A 23,754-nucleotide genomic window follows, 5' to 3' on the forward strand; every position below is an offset into this window, starting at 1 on the left:
TCACCAGATTGATTCCTGTGATGGTGGGTTTGTCCTATGTGGAGAGTTTAAGTAGAATGAATCTATGCTCCAGAGTTTAGAAGATTGAGAGGTTATCTCAAAGAAACATACAAAACTCTTACAGGGTAGATGCAGGGATGATGTTTCCCCTGAATGTGGAGTACCTGAGGTTATGTCTCAAAGTAGACCATTCAGAATGAGATAAGCAGAAATTTCATCACCCATAGGGAGGCAAATATTGGAATTCTCTACCGAAGGGACTGTCAAAGCTCAGTCACTGAGTTGATTTGATGCAAATCAATAGCCTTTTGGATATTAAGGAAATCAAGGGATATGGAGTTAATGCAGGAAAGTGGTGCCGAAATACAAGGGCATGCTATGTTGGCGCCGGAAGCGTGGTGACACTTGCAGGCTACCCCCAGAACACTCTACGCAAAAGATGCATTTCACTGTGTTTCAGTGTACATATGACTAATCTTATTGAGGGATGGAGCAGGCCCAAAGGACTCAATGATCCATTCCTGCATCAATTTCGTTTGTTCTTATGTTCATATAGTTTGCATACTTTTATAGTTGCTAAGTACATTTTGTAATTGCAGCTTAAACTAACTGTGCATAAATACATCATAAAAATGTATCCATGTTCAATATTTTAACACGATTGTACATTTACACTGAGAAATGTCTGAGGTCACCTATGCTTCATGTTTCCATTCTTAAAGATACAGTTATGATTCTTGGATACACATGAAATTAACCCATAACAATAGCTATTGTTTTTTGACTTCCTCCACCCCCCCACTGCCTCATTACATCTCCCTGCTCATTCTCTGGTTGTGGCATGAATGACATATGGATCAGGTTTACAGTTAAACTATTAGATACATTGTAACAAGAGGAATATAGGCAATGCATTGTAAGTCCTAGGATTTTCAATTAACTTAAAACCCTTGTCACTTATAATTTCTGGGAATTGTTATCTTAACAATTTAGTTAATAAAATCCACTTTGTTTTTCATACATCATCAAGGTTGTCCAAAATAAAGCCATAAGTAAAACACAGAAGATTCGTTTATTCTCGATAGGAGCTTTGAATCATATTGCGACATTATATCGCTGGAGTGGAACTGTTGATGTTTATGTCAATACTGGGAAGGTAGGTCTTTGGGTCGGGACAAAAAAGTAATGATCATAACTCGGTGAAATTTCTATGCTACAGGAGTAACGTGCATCCTGATACTGCTTTAACAGAAAGACTTGCGTTTCATAAGATGAGGATATTCCAAAATGCATCTAAAATGGTTTTTGCAATGTTAGATGCTGTTACGTGACCTCCACAATCTCCCAAATTCTTGGTTCTCCACTCTGGCAGGGCTGATTCTGCTCTTTGCATTCTTTCCTGCTCTCAATATCAAGCTTCTCTCTGTCTAAAATAATCCTTGTTGACCACTGCTGTGCTGAAGTCGATAAGGCTGTTCTGATAAGCAACACAAATGAAAGGAATTGCCTGCATGGGTGTCAACAGTAAAGCCATACCATGGAGTGAAGTTACCTGAATTTGTGGAATTTTTTTCTATAAGTTATTGAATAACTTCTTGCTATCTATGGAAATTAAAATTACCTAATAGGATGTATGTAATTAAATAATTTTTGTTGGTATTACCTTTACTTCACCTTAATGGACTGCGAGCAAAGTCCTTTCCCATATTTTTAGTCTTTATTTTGAAATGCATGTTAAAATAATGGAATAAGTATTTCTTAGATTTGTGCTAATGGGTTTGTATGCTGATATATGGCACAGCACAGTCATCTACATTTAAAGTGCTATAAAAATCTAATAAAAGGTGTCAGTTTTTAGCATCCTGCTTCTAAGTCTGGAGGTTGTGAACCAAATGCTATTTGAATTAAGTGTATAGTCTTCACTAGCGAGCCATTGTTAGAGGTGTTGCTTTTAGGGTGACTGTAACCAGGTTAATACTGTAAGACCAAGTAAAAACAAAGTGCTATAAATACTGTGAAGATAAGGCAGCATCTGTCGATGGAGAAGTAGATGCAACACTGAGATTAGTGACTGTTCATCTTTTCCAATTGAAAGGTCATGCACCTTTACTCTGTTTCTCTTTCCACAGAAGCTGCCTGACCTGCTTACTATTTATTTCTATTTTGGATTTCCAGCATCTACATTTCTTTTTGTTTTGCAATTGTAATACTGAGTCAATGTATAATAAAATCTATTGAGGAATTCAGGAATAATGTATTCACTCAAATGTATGATTAAGGGGAGATGGTGAAGTTCCTGGGGGAAGAGGGGAATAGAAAGCCATGTTGACAGGGTAAGATAAAATACTGTGGAAGAAATGCTACATATGCACTGATACAAGTCAGTTGGACAGAATAAGTATTATGTAATGCTATGTAAAGGTACATAAAATTGAGCATTTGTACCTTATTTAATGCTGTACAGGGAGGCCAAGATTCATTGGTCGCTGGAAGAGAATTGGTTCGAGAACTTGTGCACAGTTTCTTGATTGATCTCTGCTGCTCATTGAAATATGGCATCAATTTCTATGATTCTAGTCTGGGTACAGCTAAAAGGTAAGAATCTCACTGGTAGCTTCATGTCGGTTCAATCCGTGCTTCATATTTTCAGTTGGAAAGAGTATCAGGAAAATGTGCTCACCAGCCATCAGCTTACTAAATCATACAGTAGTTTACAAGTTCATTACCGAGTTGGTCAATATGTTTCTTCCATGATATCAAAGAAGAATTTTCCTTCCAACCTTTGTGGGCTTCAAACATGGAATTCCCAGCACTGGTTTTCAAAATGGGGTTTGGAAAAGCCAGGCCCTGTTCTTTAGCAGCTGGTTCCACTGATTCTTTGTCCCCATCACTGTCAGATCTGATTATCTGAAGGTGCTGGCAATATATTTCAGAAGAGCTGGGTGGAGTGTATAAATAAGTTAAGAGAAAGGTGGTATTCTGGCAACATAATTCCCTTTCAATCACAGGGAGGAACCAGGTCTTCATATGTGAGGTGGCTGGGTGTTTATGTTCGCAGGTATGGCCCACACCACTCAATTTTGCAATATCTGTTACCCGTGTCCTTTTGCAGTTTATTTGGAGCTCAAAATGGATTGTGTTTGCAGGACATCCATGCGTTAATCTCCATAAAATGGGGGAAAGATGTACCCAACATGGCCCTCATTTTGATGGCTATTTGTGTTTGTGATTGCATCCAAGTGATGCATAGATCCTAGGCAGGCAAAGAAGAGTCACTTATGTCTCCCGTTTTGCCAGTGATGGGTCTGACTATCTGTCATAGAATGTTCTTTTTATTTTGACCATGGCTCATCACATGTCCTGCATAGAACAGTTTATCAAGAAGGAAGGCTTAATCACAAATCAGTCAGGCAGTGGTCTGCACCAAATATCATCATGATTGGAATTAAGTAATTGGAATGAAGTGATTTGCAATGAAAATGTTGATGAATGGTCCATTTTCTATAAATTTGAAATATTTATGAGTAAAGTAATTTTTGGAAAGAAAATATCTGTCTGACTTCTCAGAATTGTTGGAGAAATTTATATTGCAATGTCGGGGATGGTTATTAACATCAACTTGCTTTTGATTTGCTGTAATTTGTGCATTGCCTTTTGAATTTGCCATGGTTTATTAATGCACCACCTGATCTAAAAATAGTAGTTTTCGTTAAGACACACACACACACACACACACACACACACACACACACACACACACACACACACACACACACACACACACACACACACACACACACACACACACACACACTCCTGATGAAGGGTTTCAACCCGAAACATCGTCCATAGGTGCTGAGTTCCTCCAGCATTTTGTATGTATTACATTAGTTTTTGTTTAAATATGAATTGTCATTGCACCTGCAGGGGAGGGAACGTCGTGCTGCTGAGGTTCCTGCTGGGCTTAAAAACAGCTACAGAAGATGAGCTAGTGGCTGACCTCATGGTGAACATCCTCAAAGTGTGTCCTGATTTATTAAACAGATTCTTCAAAGAAACACAGTATTCTTTTGTCCCCAGACTTAAGACAGTCTGGCTAGACAATATGAAATTACTTCGAAAGGTAGGAAGCAAATAATTTGCACAAAGCTTTCAAATTTGGTTCAATTCTGAATGCGTACTTTCTGAGACCACAGTTCAGAAGTGTTACAAGAGACAAGTGAAAAAATAGGGGAAAGCTCCAGTTAATTAATTTAGCAAACATCTACATAAAGGGAACACATTTAAAAATAGGATTGTCAATTAATGCTTAAAATTTATATTTTAAATAGAAATGGCAGAATTCTTTGTGTGTGATACAATATCAATTTAACTTTAAATCTGAAATGGAAAATGATGGACAATTGGCAGACCAGGGAGCACCTTTAAAGAATAGGAGAACATGTTTTGGTTCGGTCCTCCTGTGATATATAAAACAAAGCTACTCCCATGAAAGAGTGCTTTATTGAGTGCTGAATAAAGTTAGAATACCAGAAATTTTACTCAGCAATGAAAAGATCATATTTGCCACTGCTTGAAGAAAGGTCTCCATGGATGTCAGAGACCTGTTGTCCCTTTCCCTTTGTTATTTGCTGTTAGGCATTTCCAGCTCAGTTGTCATACTCAGAAACAGTGTTGAAATCAAGCTGGGCAAGTAGCCAATTATATCAAAGAGTTCTCACAGATGGCAAACAGGGAAAGCGAGAGCATAACTTTTAATTGACATTTTAAACATTTTACGGAGGACAAAATAAACTTTGGAGTATGTAATTAAAGCGGCAGGTTTAATTCTCATTTTAAAAAAAATAATTATGTTTTGAATTGTTAATGTGCTGTAATTAGAAATTATATGCAGGTGGATTGTATTTTTAACTAAGCAGTAATGATGGCTTGATATGCTATCTAAAAAGTCACTAAAATGTCATACAACAAAAAATAGTATTTTCCAGGTTTTTATAGTGAGATTAAAACTGAAAAAAAAACTGAAAATACACAGCAGATTAGTCAGTATCTGTGGACAAAGACAGTTTGATTTTAGATTTCCAGTAGCAGCAATTTTTACTTTTCAATTGTTTTACACCAAGACTAATGTATAAATAGCATGTTCATGTCAATTTGAGCACTTTCCTTTGATTGCCTAGTGGGCTGCAGAAGTTGTAGTGTTTGAAGGAGGATGGAAGTACTGGGAGCAACTGCAGGATTTCCACATTAAACTTCAAATATCCCAAATTTGCTGTCAGTTTCATGGTGCAATAATGGTGAACCCCAAAATTTTCTCTTGATTGCTATAACAATTGTTGGCACAACTTTGTGGGCTGAAGGGCCTGCACTGTGCCGTAATGTTCTATGTTCTAACAAGATCTCACTAATTTTTCATGACAGTAAGCAATGGGGAGCAAAAAAAAAGATATGGCATTAAAAAAAAAACAATTTCACAATTGGTGTCCTCTTACCTTCTAAGCAAGGATGTTGCACACTTATATGAGAAGTCTATTTGTATGATTCTTAATATGATTTATTTGATTATTTCTTGTAATCAAAACTACTCAGTCAATGTAAATAAGTAGCCTCTTTACATCCTAATATTAAACTTTTTCTCCAAGCCAGGATCGCAGACACTAACGTTTTATTTGTATTTTCAACTTTTATTCCAGATTTATGAAGCCCAGCCAGACATTTGCAGGGCTTTCCAGACAAAGGAATACATCCCAATTTCCCGCCTCCTGTCTATGGTGATGGTCACAACAGTTCCTCCAGTGGCAACTAAAGCCATGTTTATTCAGGGAATCAGTGTAAGAAAAAATATATCTAATCATTTATTTCTTTACTCTGTGAAGAATATTAGTTTTGTTGGCGTACAAGTTACTGTCTGCTCTACAGCCATTTTACTTCCTATCAGTGCTAATTATAACTATGCCTTAAGTTGGTAACTGAATGTTTATTGATTTTACTCTTAGCACATGTATACCTATTGGCAGGCATTTGTTACCGTCTGGTTGATCTTGTAAAGCTAGAGATGTACTACTAAGAAGTGAATGAAATAGCAGATTTCACTTTCCAGGCACTCTCTGGTTTTCAGCCCAAGCATCCATTACCTGCAAACTACCAACAGCTTTTCTAGATTACCAAAATCTGGAAATGTCCTTTTCTTACTCTGGTGGCAATTATCTCAGCAAAATATCCCTAGAGTGAACCCATGGGACTTCAAGAGCATGGTAAAAGAAACCTTTACAGGTTTTTACCTCAATTTTTCTAACATTTGCATTTAGAGAAAAATCATTTATTGGGATTCTAAGAAAATTGCCCTCATGCTGTATTCTGACGAAGGATCTTTGACCTGAAAGTTAACCATTTCTCTTTCCACAGTTGCTGCCTAACTTGCAGAATTTTTCCAGCATTTTCTGTTTTTCTTTGAGATTTCAGGATGAGGTTTTCTTTTTTGATTTTTGTTGATTCCCATCATCTTCTGTTTCTTAGCTAAATGACTTTAAAATAAAATTATCCACCTATTGACCATTAAGAGTACCCTTCTTTCCACTGAATTTCCATTGAGATACAAAATAAAGATGGATTTATATCATTCTGAAGTTATTTTGGCTTAAGCATCCAGTTTTCCAATGAATAGTGAATCGTACCATAGTATTTCCTTTCAGAATATTTCAGTGACTCTTTTGGAAAATGTTAATTTGAATTGTGTGTTCTGCTGTCAGTTTCAATTTTTATTTGCAATATTGTTTATCATCCATTCCATTGAAATGCAAGCCATTTCTTTCTTTTAAACAATCTACAAAACTAAACAAGTTGTCTTTCTTTGCTTTCAGTTGGCAAATAAAGTAGTTCAACAGACAACCTTATCTCTACTAGCATTTGTTCTGAAGAGGGCTCTGAAAAATATTGAGCATTGTCTAAACGTGGAACTGTGGCAACACTCTGAAATTTACACTCCCAGTGTAATGGAGGACTTCACACAGCAGTTCAGAGAGATCCTCAGCAAGGTACCAAGGATTACAGGCACACCAGGCGAAATTGCCTTTTGCCTGGATGAGATTTTGGTTATAACGTATATTATATAAGATAGAAAAGACTGCACTGTATTTGACACAAGTGAGTGGGTAAAAAATCAGGAAAAGTAAAAGCAGTTGCTGAATTGCAGTGTGAGCTTTCCAAGGAGTAATCAAAACTTGTATCAAAAAGCTGGGTTTTAGGAAAGAACACAGTGGTGGAGACGGACAGATATTAAGAAGGGAGTGAAGCGTTTGAAACTCCATAATCAGTTTTGGGATGGAGGAACAACTGCACTGAAGGCCATAGTCAGAGACTGGAAAAATTGGATGGAGACTTAAGGCTAAAGGAAATTGTAGACGTATGGTATCCATGGATGGATTAGTAGGTGTGCATTTTAAATTAATTGCAATAAGATTGACAAACCCAGTATAGATGAGTTAGGTTGGGTATGCAGGTGAGTAGAGGACAGGCTGAAAGTAGAAGGTTTTCAGTGAATTGGAGGTTCAGGGTGAAGGAGTTGGGGATTTGGCCAAGCTGGAAGTTTCAGGTGAGTAGAGGATGGTAGAACACTCAAAAGACATCAGAGAAATCAAGTCTAAAAAGGAAAAGATTTGAATGAAACACTGTAAGAGGAAAAGTTGCCACTCACATTGGTTGCAATGATGGAAAAGTGAGTTGCCAAATCATGGATCTTAATTTGAATCTCAATCAGCTGAAGACTCCCATTTGGATTTTTTGAGATGTAAATTTAGAGTTTTCTGGTAATGGCAGAGACCCTTTCTCTATGAAAATCTGGCTGTGCTTTTGGCTGGATAGTGGGGGTTGGCAGTTGAGGACTGGCATTGATTGACATCCACAGCTTTGAATAAATCATAGGAAATGAACTAATTTCAAGAGGGATGTAAATAAAATTCACAGTGTTTGATAAGAAGAATAAAACTAACTAGCATGTATCGTAAAGCTTGCACACTATTTTAGAAGTGCAAATGGGTTTTGGTGAAGCATACTTAGCGTTTACTTCTGTAATTGCCAGCAATGCTTTACATTCATATCAACTTATTGTATTAAAGTTGCCCTTGGGGCTGCTAATCAAAACATCCTAACCATGTATTCAGGATATAAATTGTTGTGACATATTAGGTCCAATTCAGTAATTGTTATAATCAGTGAAACAGTTATTTAATGTACAGTATACTAAATTCTATTGAAATTTCAATTTGCATTTCCAAAAACAGCTGATAAATTTCTAAGAAAGCATCAGGAGACATAAAGAACATTAACATTTTGTTTTAATGTAGTCTCTCTTTTTAACACAGCATTTGCCGGACATGAATACCATTGTAGCTACGTGGCAATCGCTTTTAAAAAATGAAGATAAAGATGGAAAGCAAGGACAGGAAGATGAAAAAGACACAGAAAATGACACTGCAGTCTTGGAGACTTCAGATGTTACAGAAGATCATGGTACTTTTTTCTCCTCTAGAGTGGGAAGGGAGAGGAAGTACCTAGTGTGGGTTAGATTTTTAAAAAATCAATAGTCCTGAATTTGTTGCAAACAAAAACCGCATGTGAATAATGCAGACCATCATTATTAATATGCAAAACTGCCATCAACTTGCAGGAGGAGTGAGATTCCATAATTGTGAATCACCAAAAAATACAAAACTTGTTGCATTGCTCCCCCATTAGGTTCACAAAGATGGCATCCTCCCCTGGTTTCATCATTTCCATTTGTTTGCATATTTATTGCCTATTAAATTCACAGAAGGTTAACTTCCCCTTTAACAATATGAGAATTGTTAATGACGGTTACTTAATTTCCCATGCCCTGAAAATAAACAATTAAAAATATGTAGTGCCATTCCTTCAAACATTTAAATTACTGGAGTTTTTTTGCTTAATCAGAAATACTCTCCTTTCTGCATCATTTCTGCCTTAAAACATTTTTCCTTTGTCTCCCTTCATTCCTCTTTCTGCAGCTGATTTGACAGTAAGCATATTCCCTTTGCATTGCCTATTCCTACCTGAGCTGGTTAAATGTGTTGGCCTTCCCTCAGGTCACACTGCTTGAATCACTTCCAATATGGGTGCTCTATGACCATAGGGATCAAAGTCCTTCAAGTTAAGGCTCTCCTTCACTGTCTCAAGGCAACTCAGGCTGAGAGTTGAATGTAGTCTTAACAATATCATTGTGATTTTAACTTACCATCATGTTCTCATTGATGACACTTGGTCTCGCCATTCAACAAGTTCCCAATGGCCATCACTGCATCATTATGCTGTCATACTACTAATAACTTCGTAGGCAAAAATATTTTCAGTTGAAGAGCACAAGAATAAATCTATGTAATTGTGTATGTCATGAGCTGCCCTACATTGGCCCATTATATAATAAATAACAACATAAAAAGGTACGGTCTAACTAGAAAATATCAGTTCTGAAAATCTGAAGCTTGTCATTTGTGGCTACTGCTCTCCATTTGTATTTCCACTACTTGACTATGCCCTTTGCATAGTCTATTCCTACCTGAGCTCATGTAATATCTGGTGGCTTTCTCTCAGCTCAGGTTGCTTGAATCACTTCTATTAACAGGGCACTATCAGTGTACAGACCAGAATGAATAAAGTCAAGGCTTTTCCTTCATTGCCTCAAGCCAACTTTGGCTGAAAGTTCAGTATGGCCTTACCAGCATTATCTCAATTTTAAAAACACTTTTAAAAAAAATCATTGAACATTGAGAAATTAATAGTGTCTGATCATTGTGTCCTTCCAACCAGGCATGAGATGCCTGCTTCAGTCTTACAAGTGATGGTGGATAAACCATTGGGTGGTGGTGAGAGGTGATATATGATAAAGGAAGCAAGATTAATGTAATATTAAAAGTGTTTTCCTTTAGAGCTTTATGCAATAAAATTTTGTATGCTTCTTACTATGTTCTATTTTATAAATAATAAATCTAAATCTTGTGTATTGCATCCTTTCCACAAGTTAGGATATAATTGAAGATGTTTTGTAGTCACCATGTTATTTGTTCACTCTTCACTTCATCCCTTCTATTAACAAAATTCCTGCATTTTGATTGTTCCACTGATGTTAATACAATTTAATCAATTAGTATTATGCTTACATAGAGTTTTAAAAATACAAATAACAGCAACCATGAAATGGGAATTTTAGAATTTTGATAAATTTCAGTAATGATTTTAAATTCTGGAAATATTTAATAGATCTTGTATTAATTCAACTTTTAATATGGTTTTGGTATTATTATGCATTCAAATTGTGCATTTAACTTAGTTTGTTTTAACTTGGTAAAGCTATACTCATCTCCTGTTCTCTTTTTTAGTTGGGGATGATGCTGGGACCACTGTTGTAAAGGCAATGGTGCTCCAGGTTATGTGTCTTTACCAGAAAGTGGTCCCTCATGTGGTTTCACAGTGTGCATTTGATTTCAGTAAATTAATTAAAGGTAAGCATTCTGTTACTTCAAAGGTCTATACTTTCTGGAAATGTGTAACTTACAAACAGCTGCCAGTTTGAAGAAGTGAATTAAGTGGAGGCAAATTAGATGCATTGACTCACAAAAGATTACATTTTTATCACTCATGGATACTTGTCTGTTCTTGCATGAAAGTAGCTGCAGATGGTTATTCAATGTGAAGATGTAGTGTAGCAATTTTATTCATTCACAGCACGTGGCCATCACAAGCAAGGTCAGCATTTATGCTGATCTCTTATTGCTTTTGAAGATGCTGGTGAGTCACTTCCTTCAATCGTGGCCATGTTGTGGCGAAGGTAATTCCAATGTGCTGTTAGTTATGGAGTTTCGAGCTTTGACCCAGCACCCAAAGACACATTTCCAAGTTGGAATGTGTTTGACTTTCAAGGAAAGCAGATGGTAGTCTGGTCCCCATACTCTTGCTCTCCTTGTCCTTCCAGTTGGTAAAGACTGTGGATTTAGAAGATGCTTTGGCAAGTTGCTGCAGTGGATCTTGTACATAGTACGCATTATAGCATTGTTTGATATGTCTGATGAAGAAACTGAATGTTTAATGGGGGTGTCTAATTATTTAATTTGGTCAAGTGTAGGCTGTATGGCTTAAAGGCAAAAAAAGGTTAGTAAAGCTTTGGTGCACATATAATTGCTTAAGTCACTTGGGGAAAGGTAACCTGAAACAGTGAAATGCAGCAGATTAGTGCTCTTTATGTCATTATTATTTACCTCCTTGCGTGATTCCAAATACAGATTCTAGATATGAGCTACGCAATGGAATCATTTATAGAGAAATCAGTAGTGCTGTTAGTGGATTTTCTAGGTTTAATTGTAGAACACATTCCTGTGAAGCACACATAATAGCAGTTAATTCGTGTATTAACATTGAGGTTAACAAATATTTTCCAAGGTCAGTATGTTGTTGCACTAGTGTGCTTATAATTCTAAGGTTTAATAAAGCAGAGGAGCTACAAATTCAGAAAAGTAAGAAGCAACATTAATTGAGATGGTTTCATATTATAGCTGTAATGCCCTTTCTCATCAAGGATATGGGTTAGAATAATATTGGATTAATCAGGTAAAATTTTCTTTTGGGTGCAATGGTTCCAACCATAGTAAATGTAATCAGTCTCGCACCATGGCATTTTGTTCCATGACATTAATTGTTTTTCTGACTTGGCACCAGTTGAAATGACTTTAGGCGTAGCAGCCATTAAGACAACTAGGGTACTTTATATTGTCACTGACTTTACAAAACAGGCACGGTAGTGTAGCGGTTAGCATAATGCTTTACAGCACCAGTGACCTGGGTTCAAATCCGGCCACTGTCTGTAAGGAGTTCATACGTTCTGCCCGTGTCTGCGTGCATTTCCTCCGGGTGCTCCGGTTTCCTCCCACATTCCAAAGATGTACGGGTTAGGAAGTTCTGGGCATGCTATGTTGGCGCCGGAAGTGTGGCAACATTTGCGGGCTGCCCCCAGAACATTCTACGCAAAAAGATGCACTTCACTGTGTGTTTTGATGTACATGTGACTAATAAAGGTATCTTATCTATTTCCCCAGTGAAACATGCCTTAATTGTTTGTTTATTTATTTTCGGGATCTGGAAATCAATGACAAGACCAGTATTTATTGCCCATCTCTAATTGACAATGAGTTGTCTTCTTGAACTGCTTTTGTATAGGGAGTTTCAGGATACAGATGCCACAATGACAAAGGTCCAGCAATATATTTCCAAGTCAGGATGGTGTGCAACTTGTAATAAAACCTACAAACGTTGGTGTTCTCATGCACCCAAATTCTTAGTCCTTCTTGGTGGTAGAGGTTGTGGGGTTGGAAGGTGTAGTCACAGTACCCTTAGGTGAATTACCTGAGTGGATTTTGTAGATGGTGCACACTGCAGCCACTGTGCAGTGGTGGTGCAGGGCATCAATGCTTATGGTGATGGAATGCCAATCAAATGGATTGCTTTGTCCTGAATAATTGAGCACGTCATCTGAGAAGGATTTGTCTTTCATGTTTTCACTTGATTTCTTAGTTCACATTCAGTGAACTGACTAACCTTTAGTTAAGCAAAACTTGTGATAGTTACCAAAAATCTTAGATAAGATATCTTTATTAGTCATATGTACATCGAAACACACAGTGAAATACATCTTTTGCGTAGTGTTCTGGGGACAGCCCGCAAGTATCGCCACACTTCCGGCGCCAACATAGCATGCCCACAACGTCCTAATTTGTACGTCTTTGGAATGTGGGAGGAAACTGGAGCACCTGGAGGAAACCCACGCAGACACGGGGAGAACGTACAAACTCCTTACAGACAGTGGCCGGAATTGAACCCGGGTCGCTGGCGCTGTAATAGCATTACACTAATCGCTACACTACCGTGCCTTTGTTAAAGTTGTGTTTCCCAGTCCTTATTGAGAACTGGTTAGAATGTACAATACATAAATTAAGAAATAGTGTAGGCAAGTAGCATTAGAAATTAAAAGCTTAGCTGAAGAACCATGAGAATAAAAGGATTAGATAAGTTTATGTTTGTAGGGTTAAGAGAGGTGGGAGGAGACATGTTGCATGTTAATCTCTGTAAGCATGATATTGGGTTTCTCTCTAATGAGGTGTTCAACTCCTACTTTTCAGGCATTGTGAGTGAGAAGGGGGTGAAAAAAGAAGTTGCTCCAATCCTACAGCACTGCATTCTGCAGCTGGCTCTGGAGCTGCCTTCCAATAAGTTTGCCTGGTTCAGATTTCAGGTACAATCTTATTTTGGAGAAATTTTTGTTTTTTTTAAAATCAGTATAGCATTTTAGATAAGCAGCTGTGATTGCTCATTTTCAGTAGACTTCAGACTTAAATCACCTCAGTCAAATTAATTCAGCATTAGTTTGCATGTGACTGCTTGCCAGATAGTATGCATTCAACTCCCAGAGACTTGAGCACAAAAACTAAATCAGCATTTTGAGGTAATATTGAGTAAGTGCTACATTGTTAGAAATACTGTTATTTGAATGAGACATTAAACTGAAGCCCTAATGCTGATGGAAAAAATTATCTTTTGCACTGTTTTGAAGAAGAGCAGGAAATTTCCGTTTATACCCAATGTCCCATCCAATGAAGGCAAGCGTGCCATATATCTACTATTATTTCTACCACTATCTGCGATCTCCCTACATATTTGCTCCCCTAATTCTCATTGCCTATTGAGAGGCCTATAATACAATTCTATAAAAGTAATCACTCCCTTCTTATTTTTAAGTTCCACCCATATAGCCTCATTGGGCAATTCCCCAAGGATATCCTCCCTAAGTACTGCCGTGATGTTCTCCCTTTTCAAAAACGTAACTCCCCCTCCTCTCTTACCTCTATCTCCTTAACGCCTGCAGTATCTGTACCCCGGAACATTGTGCTGCCAGACCTGCCCCTCAACCATGCTTCTGTAGTAGCTGTAATATCACAATCCCATGTAACTATCCATCCCCCGAGCTCATCTGCCTTACCTGTCAGACTTCTTGCATTATGCAGTTTAGCCTGTCAGACCTTCCTCGCTCCCTGTCCTGCCCCTGCCTATCCTGCCTACTGGACTTGCTTGCTTTAATTTCTATATTTGTCTCAACCTTATCATCTCTCATACTACTACTATGGGTCCTACACCCTGTGCCAGACTAGTTTAAACTCTTCCAAGATGCATGCTATAAAGTTCTATTTGATGCTATAAAGTTCTATTCGGGTAGAGTATTATGGTCTGTTTGAGCAGACTACAAGAGAGCTGTCAAGTTCGGTTGCTGATTTGTGCTCTTTGTTTGTAGGGTATCACAAACACAGAGAAAAGTACTGGAGAGGAGTCAGTATTTTATTTGCTGCTTAAAATGTACGTGACCTGTAAGAGCTCTCATCTGCAAGCATCAACCAAACAACTTATCGTAAAGGTGAGTTAATGTTTTTTATCTGCTGTTTAGATCTGCTAATTCAGAAAAATTAGATGCAAGCTATTAGCTTTCAGATAACAATTATGAAATGATCAAAAGCCAAAATATTGCAGAATCTGGAATAAAAAGTAGAAAATGCCAGAAACACTTGCTGGGTCAGGCAGCATCTGTAGAGATGGAAGCGGCTGGCATTTCAGGTAAATAACCATTCATCATAACTGGTTGCCAGTATGAAACATTAACTCACTCCATGGGTGCTGTCTGTAGCTCACATTTTTCCAGCTTTTACTGTAATTAATTGGTTCATGCTTGGAACTAATGCAATATTTTGGGAGCATGCTCAGTGGATGATAGCTTGCAGATGCATTGGCAGTTCTTGTTTGATTTGAACTAAATAGAACAAGCTTAGAGTATACACAAATATTACTACTTAGTATAATAATTTTAGTTTTTAAATCTAGCACAGGCCATGGACATAAATGTTTATCTATTAGCTGTTCAGTGTCATAAATATGTATTTTATAAACCAAGTCAAATATTCACACAAACAAGAATTCAATAAAGTGGCACTGCCTGCATTTGACACTTTTGCACAGAGATGTCCTTTGAGAGTAGTGAATAACAAAAACCTGAGATGAAATCACTGTTATGATTCTTTTGTGAATGGATGCACAAGTGTTCTTGGTCTGAAGTCCTAACACTCACTCCTGTACATTAAGTAAAGACAACTGCTCAGGCTGCACACTGCTATGCCAGGAGCCTCGTGTGAGCCCCAGCCCTCCACTGGCAATGAACCACTCACTACTCAGTTGTGCAAGGGAGGGCTGGTGTTGACCAAGCTGGGATGAACGCTGCATCTATTTTGTACAAAGCTGCACCTTGGCCAGCATGGTGGGTGAAAACCATTGCTGGGGACCTCCTAGATCTTGTGCTCCTGCCCTATGTTGATGGACCTCCTAGATCCTATGGTCTCTCATCACCTCCTGTTGGTGGTAATGGATGCTGCTGCCTCCCCTTCTCCTTGTTCAGCCTCACAAGCACAAAGGCCTGTGATCACCATTCTTTTGCTTTTTTTTCTTCTAGTTGTGTTCTTCCTTGTAAAAATTGTGTATAATTTATGTTTAATTTATGTTTTATATGATGCTATGTGCCTGTGATGCGGCTGCAAGTGAGTTTTTCATTGCACCTGTGTGTATGATAGTAAACTCGACTTTTACTTTTGAGTTTGTTGCTATATTAATATCTTTGCACTGGGAATAGCCTTGCAGCCAAATAAAGAGAGAAGGGGAGACGATAGCCTTTGTCACATCCAAAAAATGGTGAGAAGAGAGACTGTAAGATCTGGAATCATAAAGCAAATACTGCCATTTCCCAGCAATTGCCCTAGGCCCTGGTTGGCTGCCCAAGACCCGGCCTCACAGGCAGCCTCTCCAAATTGAGCCGCACAAAATTTCTGGCACAGCAGCAAGCCACCAAAGGAAGGGCCAACATTCACTCCAGGTTTCTGGTACATTAGTGTTGCTAAATCTATGTGCATATGAAACTATACATTTCCCTTCTAGCACTGATTCTATTAGCCTTGATGTCCCTGGCAATACATCCCGAATGCTAAGCTAGGTACTGGTGTACTTATATCCATATGAAATGTTTTACCATTAAGACAAATTACATTTGATAAATGCACAGTTTGTATGACATAGAAAGAGGCCCCATGTAGTGTTAAACCTTCCAAGTAATGTGATTTCTGTATTCTCACCAAAGTGTACAACTTTGCCCTGATCTATGCAGAACTTCATTGCTAATTGTTTGCCCATCTGTAGGTTTACTCATAGCCATGTGTAATTTGTCACAGTCATTCTTAGTATTGACTGTTACCCCCAATTTGGTATTATCCACAAATTTAGTAACTTTATTCCAGATTCTAAATCATTAAGATAAGTTGTGAACAGCAGTGATCCCAGCACTGATCCTTCTGGACCACCACTACTCACATTCTTCCACTGAGAAGAGCTACCCTTTAATACCATTCTCTGCATTGTATGCTAAAACCAGCTAGCAATCCATTCTGTGCATCCCTTGATTAGCATATGTCATCAAAGTCCTTTTGAAAAATCTTGATAAACAACATCTCCTTCATTACAATTGTCTATTCTATTACTTCCTAAAAAAAAGTCAGTAAGGTTGTCAATCAAGATGTTTGCTCTTAAATGTTGATGATTAATCATTATACTTTTCATCTCTAGGTATTCTTCCATTCCCTTCCTCGGCAGTGATTTCATTATTTTTCTCCACAGCTGATGTTAAGCTAACTGGTCTATAACTCACAGGACATATTCTGTCCTCAAGTGTAGCTATTACATTAGTTCTCTGGCCCTACACCTTTCTCTAACCATTTATTAAATGTATGGCAGTATACCTGCTATCTTTATCAATCTTTTTCAATTCTTTGAAAATGTGTGGATATAATCCGTCTGGACCGGTGGTTTTATCCTCTTTGGGTATGATTAGCTTACTTAATATTTTCTTTTTTTTGTTTAAATGCACTTATTCCTTTACCCCTCTTAATATCCATGTCTACCTGTTCTATTTTCCTGGTAAATACTGAAGCAAAATAATGATTTAACGTTCCTTTTATTTCCTTTAGTGACCCTATTCCCTTCCTTTTCTTATTGTGTCCAAAAAATATTTTGCTCTTTTATTTTATATTTCTTGGTAATTTAGTTGTATAGTTCATCATTGCCTTCCTAATTTTTGTTACTTATTTCCTAATTCTGTTGTCTTCTGTTTTCTCATGCACTCCCTGTAGATAGTAATCAATTTAATTTAAAATAGATGATTTAAAAGAATTACTCTTTCTTTAAAGTGTTTAACAAGGGAAATACATAGAACCATGTGAAGTGATCAACTGTATCGTTGCATATCAAGCTGCACTAATTTAATGTCTCATGGGAACAAGACAAACGAAAATGTTTGCAGTAACCGAGTAAAAGCTTAATATTAACTGTTCTTAGGTTATGTTCTGTTTTACTGGATGTAAAGTAAATGGACATCCTCTTTTTAAGCTGGCTATGTGCACAAGAAATATAATACTATGTAGCAAATTAGGGCTTTTATTTCTCACCATATGATAATCCTTTTATCTTTCAAAGGAAAACCTGTTGAATGTAGTATTACTAATTTTCCTTGTATACTTAGGGCATGTGCATTTGTTACTGAACTTGTCCCTTTACCTGGGATTGCAAGTGTCAGCTTTTAACTGTTTTGAGAATCAAATAAATTTTATCCACTGCCAAAAAAATCTCTATCACTGTCGTTAAGATGATTTGAAGATTCTAGTGCTAAATTTGACATCACCAACACCAGTGGCTCCAGTAGCCACTTTTATACATCCACTCCCTCAATATGTTTCTTTGAAAAATATTTTATTCCTGCCTAGGTATTAAAAGACACTGGAATTTTTGAATACACTTGGAATGAACTAGAATTGTGGATGAAAGGTCTTCATTCTGTTTCAGAATCAAAACAAGAAATTGTCATTCTGTTTCTTGAAAGAGTAAGTATAATTTGGATGATATTCATGAGTCCTATGCTCTATCTTAGCTTACAGTGGAAGGTACTTATTTTTCAAGCTCTCAGAGTCCAATTCCTTTTAGCAATCAGTTTAAATCCACAATCATTTACTGGGAAATATGTGTTTGGTGATGTGATTGATGGGTATTTACTTAAATCTTAATACTTCTTAATGCTCAAGGTCTGTGATGGATGAATCAGTTTCTTTTAAAAATTCATTAAATTTCAACATTGGCTCATACGATGCTTCTGCCTAGCATGTTATTTGGTCATATTCCACCCAGTGATGTTAAGAAATATCTAGACTATCCATGATCTACTACTTTGAATCCTATATTGCAGACATTTTCATTGGAAAGAGATACTTTAATCTAGCTCCATTAATGACTGCAGCAATTTAATCAGATCTGCAGCTAGTGATATTATTTTGATTTGCATCCACTATTGTAATTATAATTGACTGTTGTTACTTAGCATATTATGAAAACATAGATTTAAACTCAAAATTGATGAATCCAGTTCCTGTAAGTTAATGGTTCTCTCCTATTTTAGATAAACTGATAACTTGTGGGAGGAAAAAAAATCCCAAATTGACAACCTACGTTGCTGATTCACTTTTTACAAGAAGTCAGTCTTGATTTGACGGCATAAAAAAAATTTGCCCAAAAGCTATATTCTCTCCTGTGCCTCTATAGTTGAGAGGTTGTGCCTCTGTAGTTATGAGTAACTTGATCTCAGCAGTTGGATCTATGCTGCAGGAGGTATTGTTTGCTTATGTAACCCCTGCCTCTCTTTACTTTAACTAGCAATCAGGTAGTTTTATACCCAGGAATACCCACTCAATAGCACTAAGATCATAAACTGATCAGAGTAGAGAGATGGTCATGAGATGGTGCTACTGCAATAACGTATGGTATCGTTGTACATCCTTATTTAACATCATGAGACATTCAACATTTAACAGCATTAGACCAAACAGATCTAACAAGTTGATCAGTTTGTATGACCTTTGAATTCATTGTTCATTTGTGGGATATGAGATTTAAGCGAAATTGCAAAGCTAGCATTTATTTATTTCCAATTGCCATTAAGAAGCTGCAGTCCTTGTGGTGATGGTAGCCCCATTTTGAGTTCCAAGAGTCTTTGAGTTGAAAATAGTAAGATTTTCAGTCTTCCTTGATTCAAAGTTCAGCTATCATTGTTTTTTCTGTAATTTGTGCAGATAACTATGTACAGCTTTCATTTTGTGCATTTTTTTGTAGGTTTTGATAAAGTTAATATCAAATCCATATCCTTACACTGACAAGATTTCAGAAACAATACAAGAAGCAAGTACACTGCAAGCAAACCTTGATGGGCAGGACTTGGATGCTGTTAGTTTGCCTATCTCACATATTGATGGTGAGTAGGAAAAGAAAACAATATTGAATAAAACAAATCTTCTGCAGTCAGTTTATAAATATAGTCAGCAAAAGAAAAAGTAAAAAATTGATTCATTTTTCAGTTGAATGTTCCAAGTAATATTGCCAGTCACAGTAAGATCAATTATGTAATTGAGAGGGGTCCTGCAGTAAGTAGTTCTGATTTTCCACTTTAGAGTGCACTCCAGGACTATATATTGGGACATTTAAAACCCATGCAAATAATTTTCTGGCCAACAATTTAACACTATGAAAATTACAGGCAGGGTTTGCTGAATTTCTCTTTTCTATTTCTAGCACGCATGGTACATCACAGCAAACAATCCTTGTTGTTGTAGTTTATTGTTTGTGCACCTTAAAATTGATATTCATACTTGTTAGTGAAACATATTTCAGCATCAAGCACTCACACGACAAATGTAGCATGGTTAGATACAGATTAGAGCTTCTACTCTGACCCAGCAATGAACTTAACTCTGACTTCAGAAGAGAGGGATTCCTTTTTTCAATGGTTTGACATTTTTCTGCAGCAGCTTTCTGGGACTTCTCATGGTAACCCTGCTGATAGGAGCAATGCTCTACTGTGGACCCATAGTTAGCAGCAATTGCAGTACAATTATCCCAGAATTTCACAAAAAAACCCATTGGCTTTCCAAAATGCAAGAGACTTTCATTTTCTGAGTGCTGTCTAATTTTGGGAGATGAAAAGATTGAGTGCAATAGAGCATGACTACTTAATCCAAGCCCAATGGGACTTAACTACGTGTCAGATGTAGATCGGATTGGGTATCAAAAAGAAACATGTTAATTGACTTGGATTGGTTTCAAATTGCCTATGGTCTCTTAATTTTCTGTGGGGTCTTAACTTTTCACTGGAGCAGACCTCTCTGGTGCATTATCAATCCCTCTGCCAACTGAAGTAATTTCAATGGAACAATTAGTAGGTGAACTAAAGCATTCTTTGGTTAATGCACAAACTCCACTTGAAGCTATGTAAGCCAGGAATTACTATATTAATTTAAATGTGTAGTAGGAAATAAATTATTAACCAATTAGCCAATTATTTTCACTTTGTACATGATGATTCTCTGACCTTTTCTCTTTTAGATGTGCTGGATATGGTGGACATTATTATGGACACTAGTGAAGGTCTGAATGATGAGGTTGGGTTTACTTTAAGTGAAGAGGTGATTACACAAACATTTCCTTTCAGTGCAGTGGTCACAGCTGCTTTAGAAGCCAGGAACAAAATGGTCTTGGGAAACAGTAATGGAACAGGTGACTTTCTGAATAATTCTTGAAAGGACTTTCTGCCTCTGAGTTCTAGCGAGATTGTGGCAGAGAAACTTCATTACTCCTAATGCTATCATTTCAATCTTGATGTCTTTGTCAAAATTTTGCATTTTACCTAACACAAACTTAAACAAAGTAGGTTCATCAAACCACTGCTGAAGCTTCAATTCAAATGCATAGGAATACAGTTTGCATCAATTTAACAATCATGCGGGAGCTGACTATTGTAATGATTTTGTCTTTCTCTTGCATGTTCTGTTCTCATCAATCAATCCTCATTTTATTTAAAATGGTCGTTACTGCAATGATCCATTCACTCCGAATTGTCAAGATCTTTTGAAAACCCAACAAGCTCTCTATGTTGGTCCCACTTGGCTTGCATGCTATGGCCAAAAATTCAACAATGGTGTTGAAGCAGATTTGACCAGATAATCTGGTCCTTTCGCAAATGAAGGCAGCCAAGAAATCTTAATAACACTGAGTATATTCGAATACTTCAGTTCTAGATCTATGCTGATCTTATATCTTGAACTTGTTCGAACTTGAGTCTCACTTGAATGCGACTAAAGGAGCAAATGCTTCATTTGTTGATTTCTCCATTATTTTGTGCTATTTCAGATGCTGTTTTGCAGTACCTTATTGCTACGCTTACCAATATTCTACATGTGCAGCAAGATCCATTGGCTTTGTGTCTAATATTACAGATGTATGACAAAGAACTGGATTCATTTTCTGAAAACCGAAGTCTAGTCAAAAATATTTTCCAGTTCTATACATATTACAGTCTTTGGATCCCACAGCAGGCTAAGGAGTCTCTGGTAAGAAGTTAAATTTCCAGCTTTGGTTTCACTCCCACAACTTGGTTTGACACTTAAGGGTTGAAAACATTTTGTTCCCAATAGTGTTAGTGTTGATAGAATTACTTTAAGCTTCTACTATTGAGGTTTATATGACAATGTCCAATGCATGCATTCGTAGAAATCATCTTTTTATTTGCACTACACAGTCAACAGTTTCAGTAAACAACTATTTTTTTGATATTTGAATTAATTGTAGTATCTCCAAGAGTAAAGCTTTGTCCTAAACGGATCTCTGGAATGTGAAATAGGGAAGTTTGCCTAATGTACTGATTAGCATTTATCCTTTAACCAGCATCACCAAAAAGCAAATGTCTGGTCACTTATCTCTTTATCATTCATGTGTTATAACAGTGACTACACTTCAAATAAATAATTATCTGTGAAACACTTTGGGATGTCCATGAAATATGCATTGTGTTATGAAGAGTTAAAGCAAGACTTTACAGAAAAGTGCAACCTGCAGAGCATTTTTTTAAACTGCTATACAAGCATTTTAAAAAATAAATTGTGTTGTACGACGTGGGAAACAAAATCTTAAACATTCTTAGAGTTTTATGATTTTTCAGTGCCCAGGAACCCAAACTCTATTTAAAAACACGAGTTTACAGGAAGTAGATCTCATAGTATTTAGACATCTGAATGCCTTTTCCAAACATTATGAGATTAACAATTACAAAAATACTACAGTTGCACAAATTTCATCTGGTAATGGAGTAAAAATTGGTAATGGAACAAATCTGGTAATGGAGGAATCTGTAGTAGTTTACAGTATAAATAGTTCTATACAATTAAAGTTGTTACTGCAGTAAAGGTTACCATCTCGTATATTTTTATTTGGGGTCAAAGATGACTTGTTTCCATCTCAAATGTGTGAGTTCCGAAATGGACCAATCTGAATGCAATTTGTTTTAGCGCAATAACATGTCTTTCTTGAGACTAGCTGGAGATTTGTATATTGGACTGGATTATCTGGACCAGTCCAGAATCAGTGACTGCAATCCCTGCACAACTACATTTACCTGACCTTTTCCACTGGCTTTCTGCACCCTCGAGTCCATTGGAGAGATCCAGAAAGTGAAGGGCTTTGAGTGACGCAATGTGGAGCTTCTATCCCTGAAATACCTAACACGTGGCAAGGCAGCGGACAGAACTTTGCCTTGTGAATTGACATGAATAATGTCTCTGGCATTTGGAGATACAAAAAAATTAATCAGATTGAAGTAAATAATTAAGAAACAGAAAAAAAAGATTGAAAATCAAAGTTAATAAAAAATACATAAAAGCATAATTATATTTATTTTATGTTTTTAATTTTAAAAAATCTAACTAACCTTCCCCTTTGCATCCCAGATCTGTACTCTAGAAACCCCATTGAAATCATTCCAAGTAATGAGCAAGCCAAGAAATTAGGCCTGTTAGTAATAAAATTTACCTGCACAGGTGCAGACAAGTCCAAATGTTCCTTCATTCTGGCAAATGCTGGCACTTCTGTTTGGAACTGCCAACCACGATCGCTGTGATTTGGCCCATTACACTGGTAGATTATTGCAGAGCCAGCCAAAAGTAATTTGAGTTTTCTAGAAAATGAAGGTGCACTTCCAAGATAAGATGTTAAATTAATCTTCTGGCATTGCAATAGGCAAATTGTGTAGAACAAATTATAAAGCATCTTTTCTTCTGAAACTTGTCCACAGTTTGAACAGTTTGGTACAGAAAGAACACATTCTGTTCCATTGAAGGAAGGTTCATTCTGCAGTCTTCTGATGGGAGCATATAAAATGAGGGTCAGCATCCTCAGTGATGAAGTTAAAGATAATTTGAAGCAGGCAGTGGCACAGTTGCACTTGTGTGAGCTAGTTCTGGCTGTGAAGCAAGTGATGCTGTACATCCGAATGTCTGTGGCAAACTTTAACAAAGTAAGTAAAATTGTTTACTTATAACACCTGATAACTGAAAAATACATTTTTAGTCAAATAATATTTGTTCACTTGTTATAATAAGTAACCTTTTGCCAAGATGTTACACATCTCATCATTACTTTTTTAGTTTAAAGTAGATTATCAGGATTATTAAACAGATTCTATCATTAGATCAGTATTTGAAATCCTGATTTGTTATTTTAAGAAGACATATTTACAAGAGA

At 36.9% G+C, this 23,754-nt stretch overlaps 1 protein-coding gene across 1 annotated transcript in view; it reads left to right on the plus strand.

The window, feature by feature from the left end:
- urb1 (URB1 ribosome biogenesis homolog) overlaps positions 1-23,754 on the plus strand; it is an 83,274-nt gene that overhangs the window by 12,250 nt on the left and 47,270 nt on the right. Inside the window, exons 7-20 of the mRNA XM_052013906.1 lie at positions 1,031-1,156; positions 2,465-2,595; positions 3,928-4,123; positions 5,694-5,831; positions 6,861-7,034; positions 8,361-8,508; positions 10,392-10,514; positions 13,182-13,294; positions 14,348-14,467; positions 17,904-18,020; positions 19,300-19,438; positions 20,566-20,736; positions 21,370-21,569; positions 23,306-23,527. Coding sequence (XP_051869866.1) covers positions 1,031-1,156; positions 2,465-2,595; positions 3,928-4,123; positions 5,694-5,831; positions 6,861-7,034; positions 8,361-8,508; positions 10,392-10,514; positions 13,182-13,294; positions 14,348-14,467; positions 17,904-18,020; positions 19,300-19,438; positions 20,566-20,736; positions 21,370-21,569; positions 23,306-23,527 — 2,118 coding nt within the window. The remainder of the gene's footprint in view (positions 1-1,030; positions 1,157-2,464; positions 2,596-3,927; positions 4,124-5,693; positions 5,832-6,860; positions 7,035-8,360; positions 8,509-10,391; positions 10,515-13,181; positions 13,295-14,347; positions 14,468-17,903; positions 18,021-19,299; positions 19,439-20,565; positions 20,737-21,369; positions 21,570-23,305; positions 23,528-23,754) is intronic.

This window comes from Pristis pectinata, chromosome 4, assembly GCF_009764475.1.
Source record: "Pristis pectinata isolate sPriPec2 chromosome 4, sPriPec2.1.pri, whole genome shotgun sequence".
In the NCBI taxonomy this organism is placed as follows: Eukaryota; Metazoa; Chordata; class Chondrichthyes; order Rhinopristiformes; family Pristidae; genus Pristis; species Pristis pectinata.